Below are 24,798 nucleotides of genomic sequence, written 5' to 3' on the forward strand. Positions count from 1 at the left end.
CTTTAATGTGGTAACATGCTGCCGTAAAGAGCTGAAGTGAGACTCTGTTGCTCACTTTCATCTTCAGTCATCATCAAGACACCATGAAGACTGCAGCCGTCACACTGCTCTTTGGTGAGTCACACAGAGCTCCTACACTTAATAATTTCAGCTCCCACAGAGATCAGAGCGAGTCCAGCTAAAGAACAGACACTCTGTGAATGCTGAGTTTCCTTGGTGCTACAGGAGGTAAAAACAGGAAGTCAGCTTGTTTTTGTAGACAGGTGTGAAGTAGAGACAGCTGCAGCAGAAATGAGAAAAATAAATTAAATTAAGAAACTAGAAAGGGACACATGCTTCATCTTTTATCCCGTTTTGTACAATTAATATACATGATAAAAGTGTATTAAACTGTACGTTGTTGCGAAATCAGTTTTACCCCGGTTCTTTCTATTCCTCGAGCATCCAGAGATGGCACCGGACTCAGTAGTCATTTTCACAAAATCTTTTATTCATCTTTATTCATCTTCATTTATCTTCATTTAAGCATGCACTTCTAGAAGGGAAGACGAGGCCGGTGTCCCTCTCCAAAATCTTCACCCCTTTGTTAGTTACAGCCAGCTTTATAGAAGTGACCCCATCATAAAACCCCCTACGGTGTGCTGCAAACTCTGTCTGTGTCTATGTGCACGAGCACGTGAATGCCTACATGTGCACGTTCCCACGTGTCTATGTGAGTGCTCGTGAGTGAGTGCGTGCGCATACCTGTGTGTATGTGTGAATGCACATGAGTGAGTGTGCGTGTGGATGTGTGTGCGTGACAGTTAAAACACTGTGGGTGAAGATATCTTCCTAGAGGTCATAAAACTCCCCCCACAGTTACAAATGTTAACACCCCCACCTTAAAACATCCTCTGGGGAATTTCCACTCAGTGGGGGAGAAGCCTTCTAAAATCTACTCCTAACTTCACAACCCAATGAGGCCTTTATTACTTTACAGACAGTGTCTCTACAATAATCCTACATTCTATGTTAACACATTTCTAAACTCTAAAATAAGCTAAACACTCCTACAACGTCTCCTGTCTTTATCAGTTCAGTTTCGACCATACCGATGGTTCATGTTAAATATGTCATGCTGTTTTTAACATCAAACACTAAACACATAGTTCTCTGAGTCAGTAACAAGTAGTAGCAACGTTTAGAAAGAATGGAAAAAATAATAATTTAAATACACAAAATAGAGGGAGGAAACTCCTCTCTGGCAGGAGCATTAAAACTAAATTATCTTCAGAATATCTGTGATTACAGAATGAAACACAAGATGACTTGGAAGCTGAAGTCCCAAACTCAAAAACACTGCTTAAACTGACCCGAGACCATATTTTTTTTTCTTCTGGGTTTCAGGAAGATGGATAATCATCTTAAAACAGATTGTTTAAAATTTGGTCCTACCGAGTTCAGCAACGGCATTTGTCAGTTTAAAGGAAAGGATATGAATGAGCTAAATGGGCTAATTTTTAAAAACCCAGAACCAGCTCTCTGTTTTGGGCAGCCAGTTGGCTGCTATTCTTTTAAGGACTCAGGCTGCCAAGAAAACCTCCAAAACTACTCAAAATGAATTGCTCAATTATAGGGGAAATATTGCAGACAGCATCTTTTTAGCTGTGAAAGCTAATTAGACAGCAGAATTAGCACCTGTAAGCCACTGTGTGATTGTGCTCAGGTACGTGACTGAAGAAATCTTCAATGTGAAAAGGTTTGTATCTCCCAATCACTGATGAGAAGTGCTGAGGGATTAAAAATCAGTAAAGGAGGAGCTCTGGCCCTGTAAGCTGTAAACAAACTCATTATTCTTCGTGAAGTCAATCAAACTTGAGATTTAGGATTTAGCTTGTCATGATTTAAAAGCTGTTCAGGTGCCTTTAGTGAGGAATGACTTCCTCTGATGACATTATCCCAAAAGGCCTGATACATGAAGTGCTGCACAGATGGTTGAGCTTTGGTAACCCAGCAGATTTTTGTAAAGTGCTTCTAACAGTTTACAGGCTGATGACTTGGTTGGGCTAACTTTATCCAGGCATGCCCAGATTAGGTCATGCTTTTAAATATAGCCATCTAAGACATCAAGCGTGGATATCACAGCAGATGGCCACCCCTACCTGAGCCTGGCTCTGCCGGAGGTTTCTTCCTGTTTCAAGTGAGTTTTTTCTTCCCACTGTCACCAAAGTGCTTGCTCATAGCGGGTCATATGATTGTTGAAACCCAACAATCTCTGTATGTATTATTGTAGGGTCTACCATACAATATAAAGCGCCTTGGGGCGACAGTTGTTATGAGTTGAATATCTCCTAGAAAAAGAGCAACAGCAGTTTTTTTTTCTCTGAGGACAATAAGAAGGAGTTTAAAGACTTTTAACTCTGTGGACTTTTCACCTGTTACAGGTGTGTGTGTGCTGCTGCTGTCTGCACCGACTGTTTCTGCAGGTGAGTCGATGGAAGTGAAAACAATCAGTGAAACTCCAACAAGAACACAAATAAATTTGCTCTGTCTGTCTGTCCTCCAGTCTCTTTGCATGCTAAACCAGACTCAAAGCAGTTCTTCAGTAATTGTGGTCAAGTGTCTCTGCATTGTGTTGACGATAAACAGACAGCTGATGGATGGACAGTGAAGAGGACCAGAGGAGGACTCACTGAGGACTGTGGAGCAGCTGCAGGCTTTGATCTTGATGATTCTCAATGTAATCTCAATTTGTGCAGCCCCTCTGATGGAGCTTACTTCTGTGAAAGCTCATCTGGACAGCGTAGCGATGAAGTTAACATCACTGTTTCAGGTACAGATTAGTGATGGGATTTCTGGCTCTTTTTAGAGAACCGGCTCTTTCGGTTCGGCTCACTAAAAAGAGCCCGCTTCTTCGGCTCCAAACCGGCTCTTCAGGTTGTTTTGTTGCTTTAATTAATTTAGTATTAACAACAAAATAAAATTATGCACAAAAATAATTACTAATGTAAAAAAAAAGTGGTATTATTTATATATAAATATATGCAGTTGCCCCTAGAGACAAAGCACGTACAAACTCCAAAACACATTTCTAGCGTTAACTGGACTTCAAAACAGAGCTACTAGATCACTTAAATTACACAATTGAAAGCATGTGTGTATTGTTTGTGTATTTATACACAAGCACTCATATATATTCAAATAATTAAAAAAAATGTTCATTTACCTGTTACTACCACACACCAAATCTGGTCGTTGGTACTTGCTGGCTTGTGTAGCCACTACGTAACAAAAGCTCAACACTGCCCCCTAGCATCCTGGAGCACTTCTGTTGTGTTTGTACGTGTTTTGTTCTAGTGGCCACCGTAAATATAATTTTATTTATTCACTCCACATAAAATGTAATAAATAAATCATATAATACAAAAACCAACTCTTCACATTTCAACTTTTAACTATTTAAATTTTCAGCTTTTTCCTTTTACAAATTTAAAATGAAACAACACAAAACACTGCAAACCACAACACAATAAAATATAAATTAAAATATGAAAACAAAAAGAAGATGCATATTCTCTGTCATATGGACCTGCATGAATAAACTTTCTGAATCCTTTATCATCTGCAACTGAAAATAGTTGTGGATGATTACTATACCTTTCTAATGTATAGTAATGTATAGAATCAGATCTGATTCTGAAGGAAGTGATCTTTTTCCTTATTCAAACTCTTTTCCTTGACTATAATAGAAATGTCATAGAGATCAATGAAAGGTTGTAGTTTACATCTTACTTTAACGATACATGTTCTTCCCCTGTTAATGTATTCAAGTCACATAAACTAGAAGAGCCAGTGAAATCTATCCCATTGTTACAAATGTTGGAATATTAAAGAAGGAACAAAGAGGTCCATATTCACTGTAGTGGCACAAAACCTCTATTTGACATTTAACACTGCTGGATTTACTAAAGAGACTCAGTGTCCAAAACTAAATAGATTTTGCATTTCAAATATTTCAAACTCAACCACTCTGTGCTCCTCCGCCACTGCCTTGTTTGAGTTTTGGACAAAATGGATTCTGGGATATTGAATTCCGTCATTTCAAGCTGATTGGAAAACAAAACAGCCAATCAGATTTTTTTTGCATCCAAGTCTGTGATTGGCTGGTTTTGTAGCACAAATACAACAGTGTACAGAAAGAGTTGAGCGCCCACGGGCAGAAATGTTGAGAGCGCGAGTAACACAATGTGAGCAAGAGCAAATGCAAAAACTGAGTGACAGGGGCTGCTGTTGTGTGTGTGTGTATGGACAATAGCAAACACTGAAATACAGTTTTTGCACGCAGCAATGACTTTTGTTCACTCAAATTTATCTTTTCTTCGCTCAAAATAAATTTCTCCTCAAAATGCAACACTTGCACCTGCAATTTTTTTTTTTACATGCACTCAGAATAGTAGCACAAAAATAACGCCAAAAACCAAAGTGGCTGTACTGTCTGACTGACTCCAAAGTCACAGGTGACTGATGACCCCTGCTGAAGCTTTAGCTTCTGACTGCTCTGTTAGTGTAACTCTGTCTCTCTTTATGAATCGTTTTGTCTCTTATACAGAAAAAGGAGTGATCTTGGAGATCCCTGCACTTCCTGTGATAACAGGAAGTGATGTTACTCTGCGTTGCAGACAGATCAATGGTGACATGGTGGCAGCTTACTTCTTCTTCAGTGGACGTCTTCTTGGATCTGGATATAAAGAGCACACCATCTCCAATGTGCAGCAGTCTAATGAGGGTCTGTACTGGTGTGCTACTGATCTGGCTGGACCATCTCCTAAAAGCTTCCTGAAGATCAGAGGTCAGTACACTGACATCAGTTCATGTCATTGTGGTTACATAGTACAAAAGTCACCTGTTTAACATTTTCCTAAACACTTTCCTTGACCTTGATGGAAAGCATCATGAGGTGGAGGAAAGGTGTTGTCACGAAGAACTGAGGAAGAGTAGAATCATATATTTAAGACAATTCCCTATCAACAACCATTAGTGAGGAATGAAATCATTAGCAGTGTTTCTGAGCGTGCGGTGCCAAGTTTGGACCAAGTCATTTTACTTTGAGTGACAATACGATTTAATGAACTGAAATCACTCCCTCACCTCTCCTCCTACAGATCCTGTAACTGCTTTCAGATCTTCTGTGGCTCCTCATCTTGAAACCATGCGCTCCAGCTCCTCTCTTCCCTCTTCTTCTCATCCAACCAGCTCTTCCTCACCTGCTCCTCAACCTCCTCCTTCCTCTCTGTCTGTGTTCAGACTTCTCTTCCACCTGCTGGTCTTCTGTCCATATTTCATCACAACCGGTCTGCTGCTGTCTATTTACCTCGACCGGATCTCCGCCACACGCTCAGGTAGATATCTGCACACAGGTGCATCACTGTGAGCTAGGTGATGTGTTTCATTGTTTTTAGTTTTGCTTCATTGAGTTTAGATATCTGTGTTCATGGTGTTTTGAGTTTACGTTATCATAATTATTATTACTGGTGTAGGAGTAGATTGTTCCTGGATTATTTTCTCAGTTTAGTCTTCATGTTTCTTACGTTTGGAACCTTTTAGAAGTAAAATTATCGTGGTTAGAGTTGTAGTTCATTCTCACTTTCTTGTTTTTCAGCTTTTACTTCATGTTTGGTGTGTCTATGTCACTGTACTTTTGTTGTTGCTTTTTTTAATCTTTTCGGTTCTTGATTTAGTTTTGCTTCCCTTATCTCAGTGTCCCTGATTAGTTTCAGCTGTTGTTGTTTTCTGGTGTTTCCTGATTCATCCTCATTGTGACTGTGTGTAGCAACAGTTTTCACTTGTCTTCTGTTTGAGTCTCTGTTAAGATACTCTCCTGTTTACCCGTCATTCATGTGTCTAATAAAAGCTGTTTTTTAATTAGTGTGTCTGCATCTGGGTCCACTGATGATCAATCAGTAGGCAAAGGAAGTAAAACGTCTTCACACTTTCTTCATACTTATATCTAGATTAAATAAACATCTTTGTGTGAGTGCTAAATGAAGCGAATCCAGGAAACCTAAAGACACAATAGTTATGTTAGACGTGTTTCATTGTACTGGTCACTGATGTTTTTACTCTGTCCACAGGAAACAGAGTTGTTGTTTCCATGGAGATGACCCACCAGGGTGGGCAGAATGAGGAGGTTGCTGTTGATGTCACCACTGAGCATGACTTCTCTGAGTGATCCAAATTAATGTTTCAGTGCAGCAGGGACCTGAAACATGTCAATCTTCTTAAATTCTGATGAAACTTTATGATACATGATCAAAGAGAGCGACCATCTCATCGGAAGCTTCAGCTTCTTGTTTATTAGAAGGAAAACGTAATTCTGGTTTTCTCTTGTTCACTTCCTGTGAAGCCCCTGAAGCTGTTTCATCAGAGCCTCACTGAGGCTGTTAATAACTTGTTATATATACTTTATGTCTGTCATTAAAAACTATAAATAAAGATATATTTCCTACATTCACAATATTAATAAAATAAATATGTATGAAACAATAGAAAAAATAGAGTGGGCCTTTCTGCTTTATACAGCATTCTTTTAGGAGTATAACATAAGAACAAGAGCAACACTGCCCATGTCTTCTTTAAAAAAGCAACGACAGAGAAACTTTACAGAGACATGAAATTATAGTTTCATATGACTGATAAATTCAATCAAATAAAAACACATTTTTAAAAATCCTGATAAGCAGAATTAAATAATCAAAACAACCCACAACAGTGTGGACAGATTTAATGGAACTTTACTGAGCTACACATTCATCGGTCATGTTTATATGAATATAAAACCATTTATGGCTGAAACATAAATCATACATGTATATCAAAAATAAAAATATTCTGAACATTTGTCATTAATATGAAATGATGAACTGATAAACTGTTTGAGTCAACGTCCTGTCTATAAGACAGTTTGCTGGTGATTATTTGGTAATTGTGTTTTATGACATGGATCTGTTAGCAACCCACCAGCTAGTTCTTAGAAAAACATTAACATCAAAACCTCATGTATAAATCAAACAAAGTACAAAGTAGTTTGTGAAAAGACAGTAGATGTGATGCAGACGAAAAGTCGCCTGACAGTAGAAATCACCACTTGGCAGAGGTTTGGCTGGTTCACGAGTCATTATGGCACAGTACTGGTTTGGTTTCCAGTGTCTAGAAACCCAACTCAGGGGTCACAGATAAACCACATGTAAGTTTTCTTATTTCATATTTCATTCATACACTATATTTTCAACTTAAAACATACATTTAAACTATTATACACAGAATACTATTTATAAAGTGCTTTGCAAACAAATGTCACCTGATCTTTGGTGTTTATTTTTAACAGTTGATTTGTGTTTTTATGTGTCTCGTCTGAGCAGAATCCTGAACTGAGATCAGTAAATAAAGCTTGTTTCCTCTTATCCACTTCTCTGGTCAGTGTCTCAGTTTCACTATCGGTCAATGTTACTTCTCCTTTGCTTCAGCATTAATGGTCATGTCTGATAACCTGCAGTACAAAAGCTTGCTTTTTCATAAAATAAATTCATGAAAGTAAATGAAAAGATTAAATATTGACAGAGCTCCTCTGATATATACAACAAAGTCAACAGTTACTTTAAACTGCTTCACAAACCGGTTTGTATGATTACAATCACACACAGTACCACAGATATAAAACTAATAAAAACATGGCTCTTTCATGTCATAGTGTAAAGAAACAGGAGACACCTTTCCTCCAGGTGCAGACTTGATCAATGAACTCACCTTACACTGGAACATGTTGCAGTCTGTGAGCAACACACTGACGGTCGACACATGTTCATTTGTTTTTACAAGCTGGAAAACTAGCCTAACATCTATTTAGCTCCAAAGGGACATGAAGGGTACCTCAAGTGGTCTCAAGTGGGTCATTGGAACCGCTTGAGACAAAAACAATATCCATGATGTCGCAGGAGGAAATTATGTTTTCTAAAAGTGGAACCATCCATCCATCCATTCGCTTCCGCTTATCCTTTTCAGGGTCGCGGGGGGCGCTGGAGCCTATCCCAGCTGTCATAGGGCGAAAGGCGGGGTACACCCTGGACAGGTCGCCAGTCTGTCGCAGGGCTAACACATAGGGACAGACAACCATTCACACTCCCATTCACTCGCACATTCACACCTAGTGGCAATTTGGATTATCCAATTAACCTATCCCCACAAGCTGCATGTCTTTGGACGGTGGGAGGAAGCCGGAGTACCCGGAGAGAACCCACGCAAACACGGGGAGAACATGCAAACTCCACACAAAAGTGGAACCAAAGAAGAATATTCAGGGAAAACTAAGTTGCCCTGATGTAGATCTTGTGGTACTCCGGAAGACAGAAGATGAACAGATGAGATGATCAGATGAGGATCATCCTGTTCCAAATGTGAGAGAGAACAGTCAGTCAGACATACAACAACGAACCAAACCCAGATATGCATGTAATTTGAATCAAACATTTCTGAGAGGAACGGCTGTGGACGATGACTTACCTGCCAGCTCTCCTCAATTTAACATCAAGTTGTTTCATTAGCCGTGAGAGGAATAGATTCATAAATCCTGGTCCAGGGAATACAAAACAGACGGTCAGGGCAACCAAATGATCGACATTTGTAACATTGCTATTTCCAGTTTCCAGTTTAACATGACAATCAAATAATGATTCACTTGATTCAATTTCGATATATAATAGAAATAAGACAAACTTGATCAATAAAAGGGGATTGAAAGATAGATGAGCAATGCTTTCAGTATTCAGGTTCTGATGTAAGTTGAGGCTTTACCAAATATTGGATTTAAACCTGCAGGATGTGCGCTGATGCGTTAAGAATACATTTTAAATGATACAGTTTTAGTCTGTCCATTTCACGTCAACTTTGCAACACATGACAAAGAGAAAGAGGGAGGAAGATAACTTTACACAGAGGAAGAAGGTCCATCAATTATGGATTTTCTCTTCTTTCGGAAACCTTGAAACAGCTCTGTAAAGCTTGCACCATGTTTTCCTGCAGAGGAAACAGACAACTGTGATTCAAAGTCTCAGTTAATAATAATAATACATTTTATTTGAAAGCACAGAACACTCAAGGACACTGTACACAGCAGAATAATAAAAAGCAAGATAAAAAAAATTAGTTTACACAATCATAAAAGCATGAGACATAAAACAAATTTAAAATAGCAGAGTGGTTACACACATCACGTGGCTCTTAATGTGTCTTTAACCTCAGGTGTGATTCATTAAGAATATTTGAATCACTGGAATCAAGACTGCAACCAGAGAAATCGAAGAAATCTATGAGAACCTTTCCTCATTTAAACACGAAGCAGAACCAAAAATAACACTAATAGATAATGTTTGAATATTGTTTTATATATATATATATATATATATATATATATATATATATATATATATAGTTTCAGAATAAGTCTATTATGTGAATCTCTTTCTGACCCATCTAACACTCAACAGAAATGGATTACTTACTGTTTTCACAGCAGTTCCTCCACTAAAGTAGCAGAAGCTGGAGGAAGCTGCATTTACTGACCTCTGTGATGCATTTACCTCTGAAAGTAAGCGTCACTCCTTTCTGTGTCAGGATGTCTTCACCCTGGGAGACTGTGCACATGTAGAAACCACTGTGGTTTTTTTGGAGATCTTTCAGGGTCAGACTGAGGTCTCCAGTCCTCAGTGGCTCTTCATTCATCTCTGTGCGACCTCTATAATCCTGTCCCTGTTCTTCTAGCAGGTTTTGGCCATCCTGATAGGTGTGGACTGTGTCTCTGGAATCACCACGTCTCCACTCGATTGTGACATCATCGGGTAAATCAAGAGTGGTTTTAAAGGGCAGCAGCACAGACTTCTTCCCCTTTGTTACTTCGACTATTTCCACCTTGTAGCCTGATAAAATACAACATGAGCTGTAAATACAGACAGATTATAAATTTACTGGCCTCAGATGAGTTTACTGACCTCTGATAGTGAGTATCACTACTTTCTGTTTCAGGATGGCTCCATCTTTTCTGTAGACGGTGCAGGTGTAGACTCCACTGTCAGTAAGTCGAGGGTAGTAAAGGGTCAGACTGAGGTCTCCGGTTCTCAGTAGCTCTTCATTCATCTCAGGGCGGCCTTGATAGTCCTGGTGTTGCTCTTCATGCTTTTTTTGGCTGTTCTCATAAACAAGGACCTTCACATCTTCAAGGTCTGAACGTCTCCACTCCACTCTGACGTCCTCAGGCAGGTCAGCTTTGGTTTTGAAGGGAAGCAGAACACGCTTCACCCCCGGTGTCACCTCCACTGTCTGAAGCTCGTAGACTGAAGAAAAGAGAAACAAGTTGTACAGACACACATAAGCTATGTCCTGCATTTCATTTGTACAGTGTCAGATCCTAACAAAAGTATATCTGAGGAAAATAACTCTACAAAATCAAAGAGAGAACCACACTGATCAAAAAATCTCCTCTGAGCAACACATGTGAGGTCAGTTCCTTGATCATTAATGTGCAAATTGTCTGACCTCAAACCCATTGATCCTTTAGTGGGCTGGTTTCAGTCATTATGCAAATGTACTGTTTATAAGATTGGGGAAAACTGCAGTCAGCTGACACTGAAGAAGTCACTTGGATGAGTGACAAAACATTTCTCCCACAAAACGCTACGTCCAGCTAAACAGAATCAACTTTTTCGGCACTCTTTGTTTTGTTGACTGTGGCCTCCCCTCAATGAGTTTCATGATGTAGTCACCTGAAATGATTTTAACGTCACAGGTGTGCCTGTCAGGGTTGAATTTCTTGCCTTCTTAATTGGGTTGGCACCATCAGGTGTGTGTGCACAAGTCAGGCTGGTACACAGCTGACGGCCCTATTTGACAACAGTTAGAATTCTTTACAGCTAAGTAAAGAGAAATGAAGGTCAGTCAGTCAGGAAAAATGCTAAAACTTTGAATGTGTCTCCAAGTGCAGTCACAAAAACCACCAAGTGCTACGATGAAACTGGCTCACATGAGAATCGCCCCAGTAAGGGAAGACCAAGAGTCACGTCTGCTGCTGAGGATAAATTCATCTGAGTCACCAGCCTCAGAAATCACAATTTAGCATCACCTCAGATTAGAGCTCAGATAAATGCCACACAGATTTCCAGTAGCAGACACATCTCTTCATCAGCTGTTCAGAGGAGACTGTGTGAATCAGGCCAAATAGCTGCTAAGAAACAATGACTAGACAATAAGGAAAAACAACAAACAGAAGAGATTTGTTTGGGTCAAGAAACACAAGGAATGGACATTAGACCAGTGGAAATCTGTGCTTTGGTCTGATGAGTCCAAATTTGAGATCTTTGGTTTTTTGGATTCTCCTGCTGTTTTACGTTGGTGACATTGTGGGGGATGTATTCACAACTAAAGGCACACTGAACCAGCATGGCTACCACAACATCCTACCACATGCCATCTTATGCGGTTTGCATTTAGTTGGACCACCATTTGGGGACGGCTGTGGAGCGTGTGAGCAGCTTCAAGTTCCTGGGAGTCCACATCTCCGAGGATCTCACCTGGACGACCAACTGCTCCAAGCTGGTCAAGAAGGCTCACCAGCGCCTCTTCTTCTTGAGGACTCTGAGGAAGAACCACCTGTCCTCAGACATCCTGGTGAACTTCTATTGCTGCACCATCGAGAGCATCCTGACCAACTGTATAACAGTCTGGTACGGGAACTGCTCTGCCTCGGACCGGAAGGCGTTGCAGAGGGTCGTGAAAACTGCCCAGCGCATCGCCGGAGCACCACTTCCTGCCATAAAAGACATCTACAGGAAGCGGTGTCTGAAAAGGGCTGGGAAAATCATCAAAGACCCCAGTCACCCATCACATGGACTCTTCACCCTCCTGCCCTCTGGGAGGCGCCACAGGAGCCTCCGGACTAAGACCACCAGGTACCGGAACAGCTTCTTCCCCACAGCTGTCAGACTCCTGAACTCTGCCTCCTGACATCTGACCCACGTTAAACTCATGGACTGAACATACACACACCCACAATGGACAACTGTACCCTCAAACACAATAATAACATGGACTGAACCACCACTCACAACCACTAGCACTTTATATAGCCTCTGTAGAAACTATCTACACCCTCACTTATCTTAACTGCACTAATGTATAGCTCTGTGTAAATAATCATTCTGTACATTCGATAATCTTTAATCCTACAACTGTTTACAACTTGCATAGTTCCCATTTCTGTATAGCTGTATATCCCAGATTCTGTAAAGTTATTTATTTCATATTCTGTATAGTTTTTCATATTTATATCCTGTTCATATCCTGTACATAGCTTGTACTCACTACAGCCTGTACATACTTATAGTTATAGAATATTCACAACATATTTCATACCGTGTACATTATAACATACCATAATAGACCCATTTCTGTAATATACTCACATATCTATATTATTGCTAATATATATTGTAATATATCTATATCACTAAAGCACTTCTGGATGGATGCAAACTGCATTTCGTTGCCCTGTACCTGTGCATGTGCAATGACAATAAAGTTGAATTCTATTCTATTCTATTTATTTTTCGACACACCTCCAGGCTGTGTAAGGGCTATTTGACCAAGAAGGATGGCCTGGCCTACACAGTCACCTGACCTAAACACAATGGAGATGGTTTGGGACAAGAGTGGAGGCCGCAGAGTGAAGACAAAAGGGCCAACAAGTGCTCAACATCTCTGGGAACTCCTTCAAGGGTGTTGGAAAACCATTTCAGGAAGACATTTATGACCTCATGAAGCTCATCGAAAAAATGTTGAGAGTGTGCAAAGCAATAATCAAAGCAATGGGTGGCTGTTGCAAAAAATCAAAAATTTAAAACATGTTTTGAGTTATTTCACAGTTTTTGTTTACTAAATAATTCCATATGTGTTCATTCATAGTTTTGATGCTTTCAGTAAGAATCTGCAATGTAAATAGGTTGTATCCTCAGAGTCTGTGCTAACCAGCTAGCACCTGTGTTCACTGAGATATTCAACATCTCTTTATCTCGGTCGGTGATCCCCACATGCTTCAAGGAGTCCATCATGGTTCCTGTCCCGAAGAAACCCCACCCTGCTTCTCTCAATGACTATCGCGCTGTAGCCCTCACCTCAGTAGTGATGAAGTGCTTTGAACGCCTGGTCAGAGACTTCATCATTTCTTCACTACCAGACACACTGGACCCACTACAGTTCGCTTACCGTCCAAATCGTTCCACAGACGATGCCATCTCTCATCTCCTCCACACATCACTCACTCACTTGGATTCTAGAAGGGGAATTATGTTAAAATGCTCTTCATAGACTACAGCTCTGCATTTAATACCACAATTCCCTCCACACTCACCACCAAGCTGGAGCATCTGGGACTCAGCTCATCTATGTGTCAGTGGATCACCAACTTCCTAATTGGCAGACCACAGGCAGTAAGGATGGGCGGACATGTCTCAGCCTCCACCACTCTCAGCACTGGAGCCCCCCAGGGGTGTGTTCTGAGCCCCCTGCTGTACTCTTTTTACACATATGACTGTGTGGCCACTACCAGCTCCACCACCATCATTAAGTTTACCGACGACACCGTCGTGGTGGGCCTGATCTCTGACAACAACGAGGCGGCCTACCTGAAGGAGATTAGGAATCTGGAGAACTGGTGCCAGAGGAACAACCTCCTTCTAAACGTCAGTAAGACAAAGGAGCTGATAGTGGACTTCAGCACTAAGCAGGAGAGGAACTACCAGACCCCCGTCATCAACGAGTGCCCAGTGGAGAGAGTGGACAGCTTCAAATACCTCGGAGTTCACATCACGCAGGACCTGTCATGGTCCTGTCACATCAACACCGTGGTGAAAAAGGCCGACAGCGTCTCTACCACCTCAGACGCTTGAGAGACTTCCAACTGCCCTCCAAGGTGCTCAGGAACTTTTACTCGTGCACCATAGAGAGCATCCTGACGGGAAACATCTCAACCTGGTTCGGGAACAGCACCATGCAGGACAGACGAGCTCTACAGAGGGTTGTGCGATCAGCTGAGCGCACCATCCGCTCCGAGCTCCCTGACCTGCACTCAATCTACAGCAGGCGGTGCTGGACCAAGGCCAGGAAGATCGTGAAGGACCTCAGCCATCCCAACAACAGACTGTTCTCTCTGTTGAGGTCAGGAAAGTGATTCCGCTCCCTGAAGACCAACACAGAGAGACTGAGGAGGAGCTTCTTCCCGCAGGCGGTACGGTCTCTCAATCACACCACCACATAGTACTGACTCACACATATAGTTCTTACACACACTGGACATTCTGGACATTTGTTTACACTAGTGGCCGCTGCACAACTACACTGCGTGGACATCTAATCAAATCACTTGCTTAGTCACTTAAAGTCACTTAAATAAATCACTTTTAAGCATATTTGCACTGCACAAGGCACTTAAATATGTGGATTGCACAACCCTGGACATTACATTTCTTTCATTACCATTTATTACTTGTACAGCTGCTCCCATTGTTCTATATTTCTTCATATATTCTTATATATTTTCTATATTGTGTATTTTGTGTATTGTGTATTTTGTTGTACAGTTATTTTATTTTTAACTTTAATTTTTATATTTTATTTTATTCTTTCCCAGTTAAATTTACCCTTCGTTTTAATTTTTATATTTATTTCCTATCCTATTCATAGTCTTTTATTTTAGGTCACGAGCAGTTGTCAGAGCATTTCACTGCATATTGTACTGTGTATGACTGTGTATGTGACAAATAAAATTTGAATTTGAATTTGTCCATAGTATCTTCAACTCCCACATCCAGCTGAGCTTTGACAGTTTTCTGAGGGAGGCATCAGGCTGAAGAAGGAGTCTTATCAGGCTTTGTTTCCCTGTGATACTTAGGAGACAGCTGATGAGTACAAACAGGCTAAGCACAACATGGCCTGGGCGGTAGCTGAAGCAAAATCAGTTTGTGGTAGGAGTCTGGAAAAAGACTTTCAGTCTGTCTAGAGGGATTCTGGCAAATTGTCGAGCGACTCAGGAGGGGAAAGCAGTGTGCTACTCTCACAGTCTATAGTCCGGGTGAGTGCTGCTGACTTCTAATGACGATATTGTCGGGCAATGGAAGGAATACTTTGAGGACCTTATCCTGTCCGCCAGAAACTGTTTTTTATGTAGAGGAAGCAGAGTCTGACTGGGGTGGAGTTTCCATTCTTAAAGGGGGATCACACTCCATAGCCTCCTCTGCAAAGTTTATGATAGGGTGAACCTCAGATACTGGAAGAACAATGTAGTTTCCTTCTAGGTCACTGACCAACACTGGACCAGCTCTTCATCCTCTCAAGGATACTTGAGGTTTAATGGTTTAAAAACCTAAAGAGAATTATGGATTTGATCAACTGGTCTCTGAATGCTATTGACACCCTTTTCTCAACAAGAAGTCTGGGCTTGGGAGAGCCCGAGTGCCCTGGAGGGACTTTCCCTGCCGGATACACGATGGACAGGTGGCAGAAATGGAGGGTCGTGTGCCTGGCGGGACTGTCGATCGAGGACGCTGAAGATATCTACCTATTCGGAACCATGATAACAGGGTTCTTGCTGATTGGAGCTGGCTTGGCCCTGGCTTATCGGAGAATTAAGACAGCGGATCCGGCTGTTCAAACCCCCTCAAGGCTGCCCGCTGGGATTGAAACGATGGGACGAGCCGCGACTTCTCAGAACGGGCTCAAAAGCAGAATGGTTAAGACCTTGGAGGCGCTTACAGGTGCCGTAAATACTCAGAATAACACCTCTGAACATATAATGGGATACATCAAGGAGAGGCCTGCTCAAAATAACACCCTTGAGCGAAAGATGGATTGCATCGCAGAACGGCTCACTGCAGTTGTGAGTTCTCAGAATCGCCTGTTTGGGCAAAAGAATGAAAACACCAGCAAGTTTGATACCATCATCGGGAGGCTCGCCGTTCTCCAACGGGAGATTGAGAGACCAGTGTCGGAGTGTTAAAGAACAGCTTTGAAATTCTCATGACTTGTCGCAAAGAAAGAAAAATTACCATCATAATCCGGCTACCCCTTCGGCGCCAGCTGTGGGCTCAAGGCCAGAGCTCAAGGCTGGAGCTGAACAAAAACTCCCTGATAACGACTGTGTTGAGTCTGTTCCTTCCCATTCCATGCAAGGCCACCTGGGTTGGCTGGAAGACTGTTTACTTAGCCTGGCAGGGCGAAGGACACTGTCACAGCTGAACTATGGACACGAATACACATACATATACTGATACTGATAAGCACTCACTGATGCATCACCCTCTCTACCCCGGATCCAACGCCACCTCCAACGCTTACCTCCCCTCTGATGTGGACATTGGGTCAGTTGGAGGCGCAGTCAAAAGATTGCAGCGGTCCCAGATCAGATGTACACACTGGAACACTTTCCCATGTTACTGTCTGTGTTTATTGTGCTATGGTGTGTTGATACCTGTGCATTCCTGTATTATCCTTCTGTGTTACACATTTCGACGTTTTCTTTCCTCGCTACCTAACCTGACCTGTCTCCCCAATGTGATGTTTGTGTATTGTATGTATGGTCGGCAAGGTCTGTCATCTCGGTTGTGGGCAAAAGACCTGCAACTGACAAATAAAGGCTATCTCATCATCTCTCATTAAATTAACCAGTCTAGATGTGTTTTGTGGAGTTAAAGAAAGCACTCAGCATGAATGGATGGATGTACAGTGGTCCCTTGCTATAACGTGGTTCACCTTTCGCGGCCTTGCTGTTTCACAGATTTTTTTTGAGTGCAATTTTGCATGCATTTTTTTAACAGTGCATTGTGTACTGTGTCTTGATTGGCTCTAGACCATTGTCAAACAATCTCCTGTCCATCTCCTGTTCTTTGTCTCCTGTACAGTACAGAATGTGTTCAGCTTGTCAAACTTATAGAAATCTTCGATCGCTAGCAGTGTGACTCTGAAGTGCTGTACTGTATGCTTGTAAGTTTTCTCGCCAACAAAAACAATAATGTTGACGAAACATTTTGCACTGTCAAAGGCACCTGCAGTAGCACCCAGAAGGCAGAGGCTGATGCTAAATATCGCACAAGAAGTTGGGCTTCTGGACATGCTAAAGGAAGGTAGAAGTTACCGTATTTTTCAGATTATAAGGCGCAATAAGTGAAACAAAACAGTCAGATAAGTGAAACTTTACTCAACTTTTTACTCTTGCTTTCTCCAATTCTGCACCATTGATTCATTAATGTTGAATTCTCTGGCAGCTGCTCTATTTCCATGTTCTGGACCTGAAAACAGGGTTTGATCTTTGGTTTCCTTCTGTAATAATGGACTTATTTTTCTATGAAGGTTTGAACTTTGAGAGTTTTTAAGAGAGAAACATGAAACTGTTCATGCCTGTCTGAGAAAAGTGTATAAAGTGTGTAGTGAGGGGTATTTACAGCATTAAAACATCTATAATAATTTTTAAAACAATAACGTTGACTACTACGCAGATTACAGCTATCGCGGGTAATTTTTAGGATATAACTCCCACGATAAACGTTGGACCACTGTATAGAAAAATACCTGTAAACAGCAGGATTTAAATGAGTGTTGTGCTTACAGAGAAACTCAGAGAAATTTCAGCCATTGCTTTTCTAACCTGTTGATCAAAGGAAACCATCCATTCTTTACTCAGTACTGAAACTGATGATCTCTGTCTGTGAAGGTTCTCAGTCATGTAGGTCATTGAGGTCTAAGGAGCTTGGAATGAAAATCTCCTTAGACTTTGTTAAATTGCATGAAGATGTTTCATCTGAAAAGCTTCTTCAGTTCTAAGAGCAAATGTTGGACCTTCTCGTATAAGAGGTGAAATGTCTTCAAGCAACTTAAAGAAGTCCAGATGGTTTTCTTTCCAAGCTCCTTAGACTCTTATCTCTTCCCACCTTTCATCCTTTATTCCCATTGATTTTTCATACCAGGCCCAAAAGGAGGTTAAAATTATTTTAAGCTTTTTCTTTGTAATTAATGACATATGATAAAACATGAAAAACAGTTCAAAATGTTGCCTTCTTTTAAAAAAAAATGCCATTTACAGAGAGCTGGGGAATGCCTGCAATCACAGCACTGTAAGATGGTGAAAGATCAATGTTTCTGGCTTCAATCCTCAACCCATTGGTAGGCAGCTCTAAAGACCATATATTTTTAATACTGGCTGAGATTCAATATGAAAAAAACCTGCCAAAGATGGATCTTTTTCATATTGCATCTCAGCCAACTCTAGATAGGACACCTCTAGATTTCTTGTAAAGACCACAGATTCATGTTTTTCATACAGTCAATGGAGTCTAGAGAGTTGACAAAAGGAAATGACAACATACCACAGCCTCTCTGATGTGCTTACTGACCTCTGACACTGAGCACCACCACTTTCTGTTTTAGGACTTTTCCATGCGTGCAGACAGTACAGGTGTAGACTCCGCTGTCAGTTAGTCGGAGGTCTTTCAGGGTCAGACTGAGGTCTCCGATTCTCAGTGCCTCTTTGTTCATCTCTGTGCGACCTCTGTAAATCTCGTCCTGTTCACCTGAAAGGTGCTGGCTGCTCTGAAACATGTGAACTTTTTTGTGTTTGGAGTCTGAGCGTCTCCACTCCACTGTGGCATCCTGAGAAAGGTCATCTTTGGTTTTAAAGGGCAGCAGGACAGACTTGTTCCATTCTGTCACCTCCACCGTCTCCATCTGGCTCTCTGAGAGGAGAACACAGCAGAACATGAGACAGACAGACATCAGTGAGGTGGATCCTCCATCATGTCCTCTGCTGTGTAACCAGCAGCTCCTGTTTTCAGTGTTTCTCTGACTTGGAGCTGAACAGCTTGTGTGTTGATGTGTGAGGCTGCACAAACAGCTGCTTTCTTTAGTTTTCTGGATTTATTCTGTGACACCTGCAGACACATACAGTGTCTACCCTTCAGCATGAAACTGAGAGCGTTTTTGTTTTATCAGAGCAGAGAGGCAGCAGGAATCACAGTCTCTGCTGAACTGCATGGATCAAACCTTTGTTTGGGTTCAGTGTCATTTTTGTGTTTTTGTATTGACGGTGGTAAATTTGTTGTCATATAGGTAGAATAGGTTGCCATGGAGACCTGACATAGTATGGCCATATGTTAAGCTCCGTAGAACAAAACAGCAGTGTGGAAGTCTAATTCCTGAGTTAACGAGACGATACATTAAACTCAATCAATCGAAAATGTGTCAGCAGCAGTTTGATCTTGTACAGATATGGATCCAGAAGACAATCAAAGCTGTTCCACTCACCTCTGACAGTGAGAGACACCACTTTCTGAAGTAGGAGGCTTCCATCCTTGCTGCTGACGTTGCAGGTGTAGACTCCGGTGTCAGTAACGCGGGGCTCCTTTAGTTTCAGACTGAGGTCTTTATCTCTCAGTGGCTCTTCCTTCATCTCTGTGCGGCCTTGGTACACCTCGTCCTGTTTGTCCGGCTGATTTTTTCCACTGTCATACACGTGAACCTGCATGTGTTTGGGGTCAGTGAGTCTCCACTCCACTGTTGCGTCCTGGGGAAGATCCTCTGTGGTCTTAAAGGGCAGCAGGACAGACTTTTTCTCTCCCTCCAAGATCTCCACCATCAATACCTGGCTGTCTGTGAGGACAACAGAGCAGATCATGACATGTGCACACAACACCAACACATCAGTCTACCAGGACCTCAAAGAGCAGGTGATTTTTCAGATTGAAGTGGAGCTACTAACAATGTATCATTTAGTCACCTTCACATTAGCTAGCTTCTCCTGATCTGGTTCCAGCTTCCTCTGCAGGGAAATGAGTGCCCACAAAGCCCCGATGAGGAAATAATCATTCTTTTATTACTGCCTGTCCAGTGCTGCTTTATCGTACAATGTATATAATGTGTATAATGCACAACCCCGATCAAAATGATAATCATGATTATTTTCATAAGTATTGGGAATTCTTCATTAGATCCCTGCAAAAGTGAGTTTTGTTTGTTTGTTTTTTTTGTTTGTTTTTTTATTGCTGCTTTAAAGAACCAACAACAAACCAAACTACCATACCTGCTGGGCGTTTGATCCATTTATATCTATAACACATGATGATCCCACTGACAGCCAGGAGAGCCAAGATAGCCAGGACAACAAAGAGAGCCCAGAGCCAAGTCGGAGGTCGCTCTGTGGTGAACAGAAGAAACCTGAACATGAAACATGATAAATTCACAGCAGATGACAAAAGTGTGGGCTGGCGGACTGTACAATCTACGGCTCAGAGATGTGCCATTCCTGATAAACTAGCAAGATGTCAGCAACCTATAAGTGAAAAGATGATAGGTTTTTACTAACCAGATACTTTATTAGCATCCACTAAACTGCTGCCATGTGATTGGTTGATTAGATATTTTTGTTAAAGAACAGCTGAACAGGTGTGCCTAATAAAGTGGCACTGAGTGTATATGTGTGTTGAAGTCAGATTGCTCCCCCTGCTGGAGTCACTCGGACATCTGTTTTTCTTTCACACCATTACAGAGCCACTGTCACAGAGCCTTACTGGACACTTTATTAGGTACACCTTGCTGGTATCCTGTTCCTTTGCTTGTTAATGGCTCAGATGTGACATCATCACAGACATGCTGCACATTTATCATGTGACTCTTTTGTTCCAGCACATACCAAAGATGTTAGGATGCCTGGGTCGTTGACCCAGGGTTTTTGAGTTTATTATATTATTTATCATTTCTAGTCTTTGGTTTCAGAGTTATGTCTTATGGTTTATGTCTCTGTGTAATCCTTAGTTGCTATATCCTCGTGTCCAGTCAGTGTCTGTCTGCCCTGGTCCCATGTCTTTGTTCCCTCTGTTGCAGTGCCTGCATGTGAGTCTGTGTCTTTAGTTCAATTTGTGTTATGTTTCCTGTTTTATTTTGAAGGTCCTTGTCTGATGTTAATGTATCTGGATTTGCTTCCGACCGACCGACCCTCATTTATGTTGTGTGTGTGTGTGTGCGCGCGCGCCGGCTGCCTGCTTATCTAAGTTTATTTGGATTTTAGTTACGTTTTGCCATCCAGCAATAAAAGTTGAGTTTTGAAGTACACTTTTGCCTGCCGTGAGTCTGCACTTTGGGTCCTATTCCTGCCTGCACACAGCCTTCACATGACAAAAGATGCTCTGTTGGACTGGGATCTGTAAGCCCTCTGAGTGCAGCAAACTCATTGTTACTCATTTGTTATCCTGCAGGAAGCATCAGAGGACGGTACACTGAGGTCATTCTGGGATGGACACAGTCAGCAACAGTACTCATGGCTGTGGGGTTTAAACAATGCTCTGTTGGTATTTAAGAGGCCAAAGGTGTCTCAGGAAAATCTCCACTACACCATTATACCACCAGCAAGCTGAGCCTTTGGTACAAGTCAGTATGGATCCATGCTTTCATGATGTTTTCACCAAACTGTGACTCTACCATCTGAATGTTGCAGCAGAAACCAGTAAACATGTGTCAACCTTCTGTTGTCCAGTGAGTCTGTGCTCTGGTCTAACCTGATTGGTGTGGATAAGTGTGGTGTGCTGTGTTTCTGTGTTTCAGACCTCTGTAAACTGACTGGAGGGAAAATCCCTGCAAATCACCAGTTTGTGAAATACACAAACCAGCAATCATTGCCACATTTAAAGTCACTGAAATCATCGTTTCTTCTCCATTATGTTGGTTAGTTTGAACTTCTGCAGGTTGTTTTAAGTGCAGTAAGTTGGTGTCATGACATTGGCTGATTAGATATTTAGATCAATGAGCAGCTTACAAGTGTACCTAATGAAGTGCCCAGGAACCTTTAGTCAGTGTTTTGGAATGTGTATTATTAGTCAGTCATGATTTGTGAGCTCAGAGCAACAACATCTCAGACAGACAATATTTTAAAGGCATCATACTGAGTACTGACTGATTTCACACACTGACCTTTGACCTTCAGTTGCACATGGGTCTTGCTCTGATCTTGTCCATATTTGCGGACGATGCAGATGTAGGTCCCACCATCAGAGACTGTAGGGTTCCTCAGGGTGAGGCTGAGGTCTCCAGTCTGCAGGGCGTCGGCTTTCATCGATGTTCGGTTGGTGTAACGATGGTTCTGATCATTCAGAATATCATCTCTGCTCTGCACACGCATGTGGACTGTTGGGATCTTGAACTCATCACGGTCCCAGACCACTGCTGTGGAGCTACTGGAAGCATTAACAGGTACCTGACAGGGCAGCAGGACAGACTCCTCCCCCTCATACACCTGATACACCTCCACCCCTGAGGCATGATGGGAAACTGAGGAGAGAAACAGTGTCCCATCATTCAGTCTGTCCACAGTGTGGGTCACATGTAGGGATGAGTTCTAACAACAGGTTTTAAATTAGTACCAGTAATGACGACAGTGTGCAATATTTGCAAAGCTATAAGTGGAAGGAAACCATGACCTAGGACAACCCGATGGCATAAGATATAGGCCTAAGTACAACTCCTTGGGTTTCATATGCAAAAACCTTTATTGTGCTAGCTTACGTGGTTGCAGTGCTACAGGGGTTTAAAAATAGTTAGGCAAAACGGAGCGTGCCCGCTCTGACTGGTTTTAACTAGAGATGGCACGATACCACTTTTTTATGTCCGATACCGATATCATAAACTTAGATATCTGCTGATATCGATATGAATCCATTATAGTGTATTTAATAATCAATAAAACTTTTTTTTATATCTTGCTTCATTTTGTATAAGTTCATACTCAAGTTTAAAAACAAAACACTAAAGCTATTCTGTTATACCTGTATGTAAAAAAATAAATAAATAAATAAAAAAATACACTGCACCCAAAATATTTCATAGTTCAGCGATACTGATCAATCTAATGAACTTAAACCTGCACCATCCTCCCTATTCTGGTATTTTAAAGAGTGCTTAGCAGAAATATTAAGCAACCTAACTAATAGGGTTCCAACTCCCAACAAAAAAAAAAAAATAGGGAACCACCCTCCACCCTCTGCCTCGTGATGCTTAATCAACGCAATCAACATTAATTTAATGCATGTGTGTTTAAAAAATAAAAATAAAAAAAGCACAGAAATCAATTATTTTTCTACAATATTTAAAAAGATTCAACATCTTTCTTCAACAGGACTGCAGACTGCACAGATGGTACCTTCCCAAAGGAAAAAGTACTACAGCTTGCTGGGATATATATGAAATGGTAAATGGCCTGCATTTTTATAGCGGTTTTTACTCAGACAGAGGCGAGGCTGCCAGTCACTCTCTGACCATCACTAGTAGGCAAACATGGATATTTGGCATGCAGCCAGGAGGCAGCCTGGGATCGAACCACCGACCTTCTGATTAGTGGCTGACCTGCTGTGCCACCTGAGCTACAGCCAATTAGATTTAATTATATACAGCAAAGGACTTCTATACATTTTACATCAGATTAAAACTTTGGGTGTAAGATTCAGATAATTATTTATTAAAAGCTCGACATTTTAAATGAGAATAAGAAAGAAAAGTATGTCTTTGTGCCCCCTTTTCCCTGTTGATGCCCTACCTGGGCCCCCCTGGCTAAACTTTGCTAGATCTGCCCCTGCACAGTTACCAGCTGTCAGCTACGTAGAAAAAGATCCTGGTGTAGAAAGTAATATTAAATAAAATAAATTCTAACAACAGCTTCTCAAGCTTGAACGTGCTGCTGTTGTTCAGTCGCTGGTTTCCTCTTTCTGGTGCAAAAACAAACAATAGAGATGGGAGTCCGACAGAAAAGCAGATCAGATGATCATTGATCAGTTTCATGATTGAAGTAGCAGCAGGAGAGAGAGAGGCAGTCGCTCCATATATCTGTTGTTAATCTTAACGTGGGAATGCTTTACAAACATTCAGAGATGAACTTGCTTTACTTCTCTCTGGGATCACTTCCTCGGAAATGAAATGCCAGTTTATAGCGAGGCTCCTAATACTAAACCAGACCGCCAAGAGGTCTCGCACAGCCGCTCTATCACATGAGCACACTGCTCCGAGGTGCTAAGGTTATGAGCTGAGTTACGCTAGTGATGGGTCCAGCAACACTGACGCGCCGACGCATGTATCAAGCTCATTGAGCGAAACCTGTATCAATGCGTGCGTCGCTTTAAGAAAAAGTCAGGTGATCGATACAGCTGCTGTATCGCTCATTGGCAACGCGCCAAACTATGTTTAAAAGGTACCGCATCTGCCAACGGAATGAGTTGCCACCAAAGAAAAAACACAAAATTACTCTCGCAAAGATATATAAAAAAATACATATCTCTCTACAACAAATGACAATACACATCTCTCCATAACAAAATGGAGCCCGAAAGAAAAAGAAATGTTACTGCTGTGTGGGATCATCTATCTTTTATCTGCAAATAAGGGAATAGTTTGACCAGACTGTTTGTCTGTCTCTGTTTCAGTGTAATCTATCAGAATAAGAAAAACAACAATGTGACTTGCAGTGTAAATTATTTATTTCATTTTATGCAAGTTGAATGTCGCATCTGTTCTGTGGAGCTTTTTACACAAACACAAGCACCTCCTCAGTGTTTAGGTATTACAGAGCCAAACATGAAAATGAGGAGACAAACACACTGAGAATGAACACAGGTCCGCCTATATTGACACTGAACAGCTTTATCATCAGTTTTTTTAATGATATTGGTTTCATTATTTTGAAATAATTGCCAACCC

The 24,798-nt window shown here is 41.5% G+C and overlaps 2 protein-coding genes across 2 annotated transcripts in view; one reads left to right on the forward strand and one right to left on the reverse strand.

Moving 5' to 3' along the window:
• On the forward strand, positions 1 to 7,431 carry LOC146578094 (uncharacterized). Its single transcript, XM_085257276.1, has 6 exons — positions 1 to 114; positions 2,424 to 2,465; positions 2,546 to 2,812; positions 4,589 to 4,828; positions 5,142 to 5,378; positions 6,111 to 7,431. The coding sequence occupies exons 1-6, from the start codon at positions 84 to 86 to the stop codon at positions 6,206 to 6,208; spliced, it is 915 nt and encodes a 304-aa protein (XP_085113402.1). The 5' UTR covers positions 1 to 83; the 3' UTR covers positions 6,209 to 7,431.
• LOC146578095 (uncharacterized) overlaps positions 6,420 to 24,798 on the reverse strand; it is a 24,189-nt gene continuing 5,810 nt past the window's right edge. Inside the window, exons 2-10 of the mRNA XM_085267755.1 lie at positions 22,027 to 22,383; positions 20,144 to 20,257; positions 19,369 to 19,713; positions 18,462 to 18,800; positions 10,020 to 10,361; positions 9,612 to 9,947; positions 8,964 to 9,048; positions 8,536 to 8,602; positions 6,420 to 8,418 (exon numbers count right to left, since the gene is read on the reverse strand). Of these exons, the coding sequence (XP_085123881.1) occupies positions 8,560 to 8,602; positions 8,964 to 9,048; positions 9,612 to 9,947; positions 10,020 to 10,361; positions 18,462 to 18,800; positions 19,369 to 19,713; positions 20,144 to 20,257; positions 22,027 to 22,383 (1,961 nt within the window). The 3' untranslated portion in view covers positions 6,420 to 8,418; positions 8,536 to 8,559. The remainder of the gene's footprint in view (positions 8,419 to 8,535; positions 8,603 to 8,963; positions 9,049 to 9,611; positions 9,948 to 10,019; positions 10,362 to 18,461; positions 18,801 to 19,368; positions 19,714 to 20,143; positions 20,258 to 22,026; positions 22,384 to 24,798) is intronic.

The sequence above is a fragment of the Mchenga conophoros genome, linkage group LG3 (genome assembly GCF_057382185.1).
Source record: "Mchenga conophoros isolate Kocher_MC1m ecotype Shallow Benthic linkage group LG3, M_conophoros_male_GT1.1, whole genome shotgun sequence".
NCBI classification, from domain to species: domain Eukaryota; kingdom Metazoa; phylum Chordata; class Actinopteri; order Cichliformes; family Cichlidae; genus Mchenga; species Mchenga conophoros.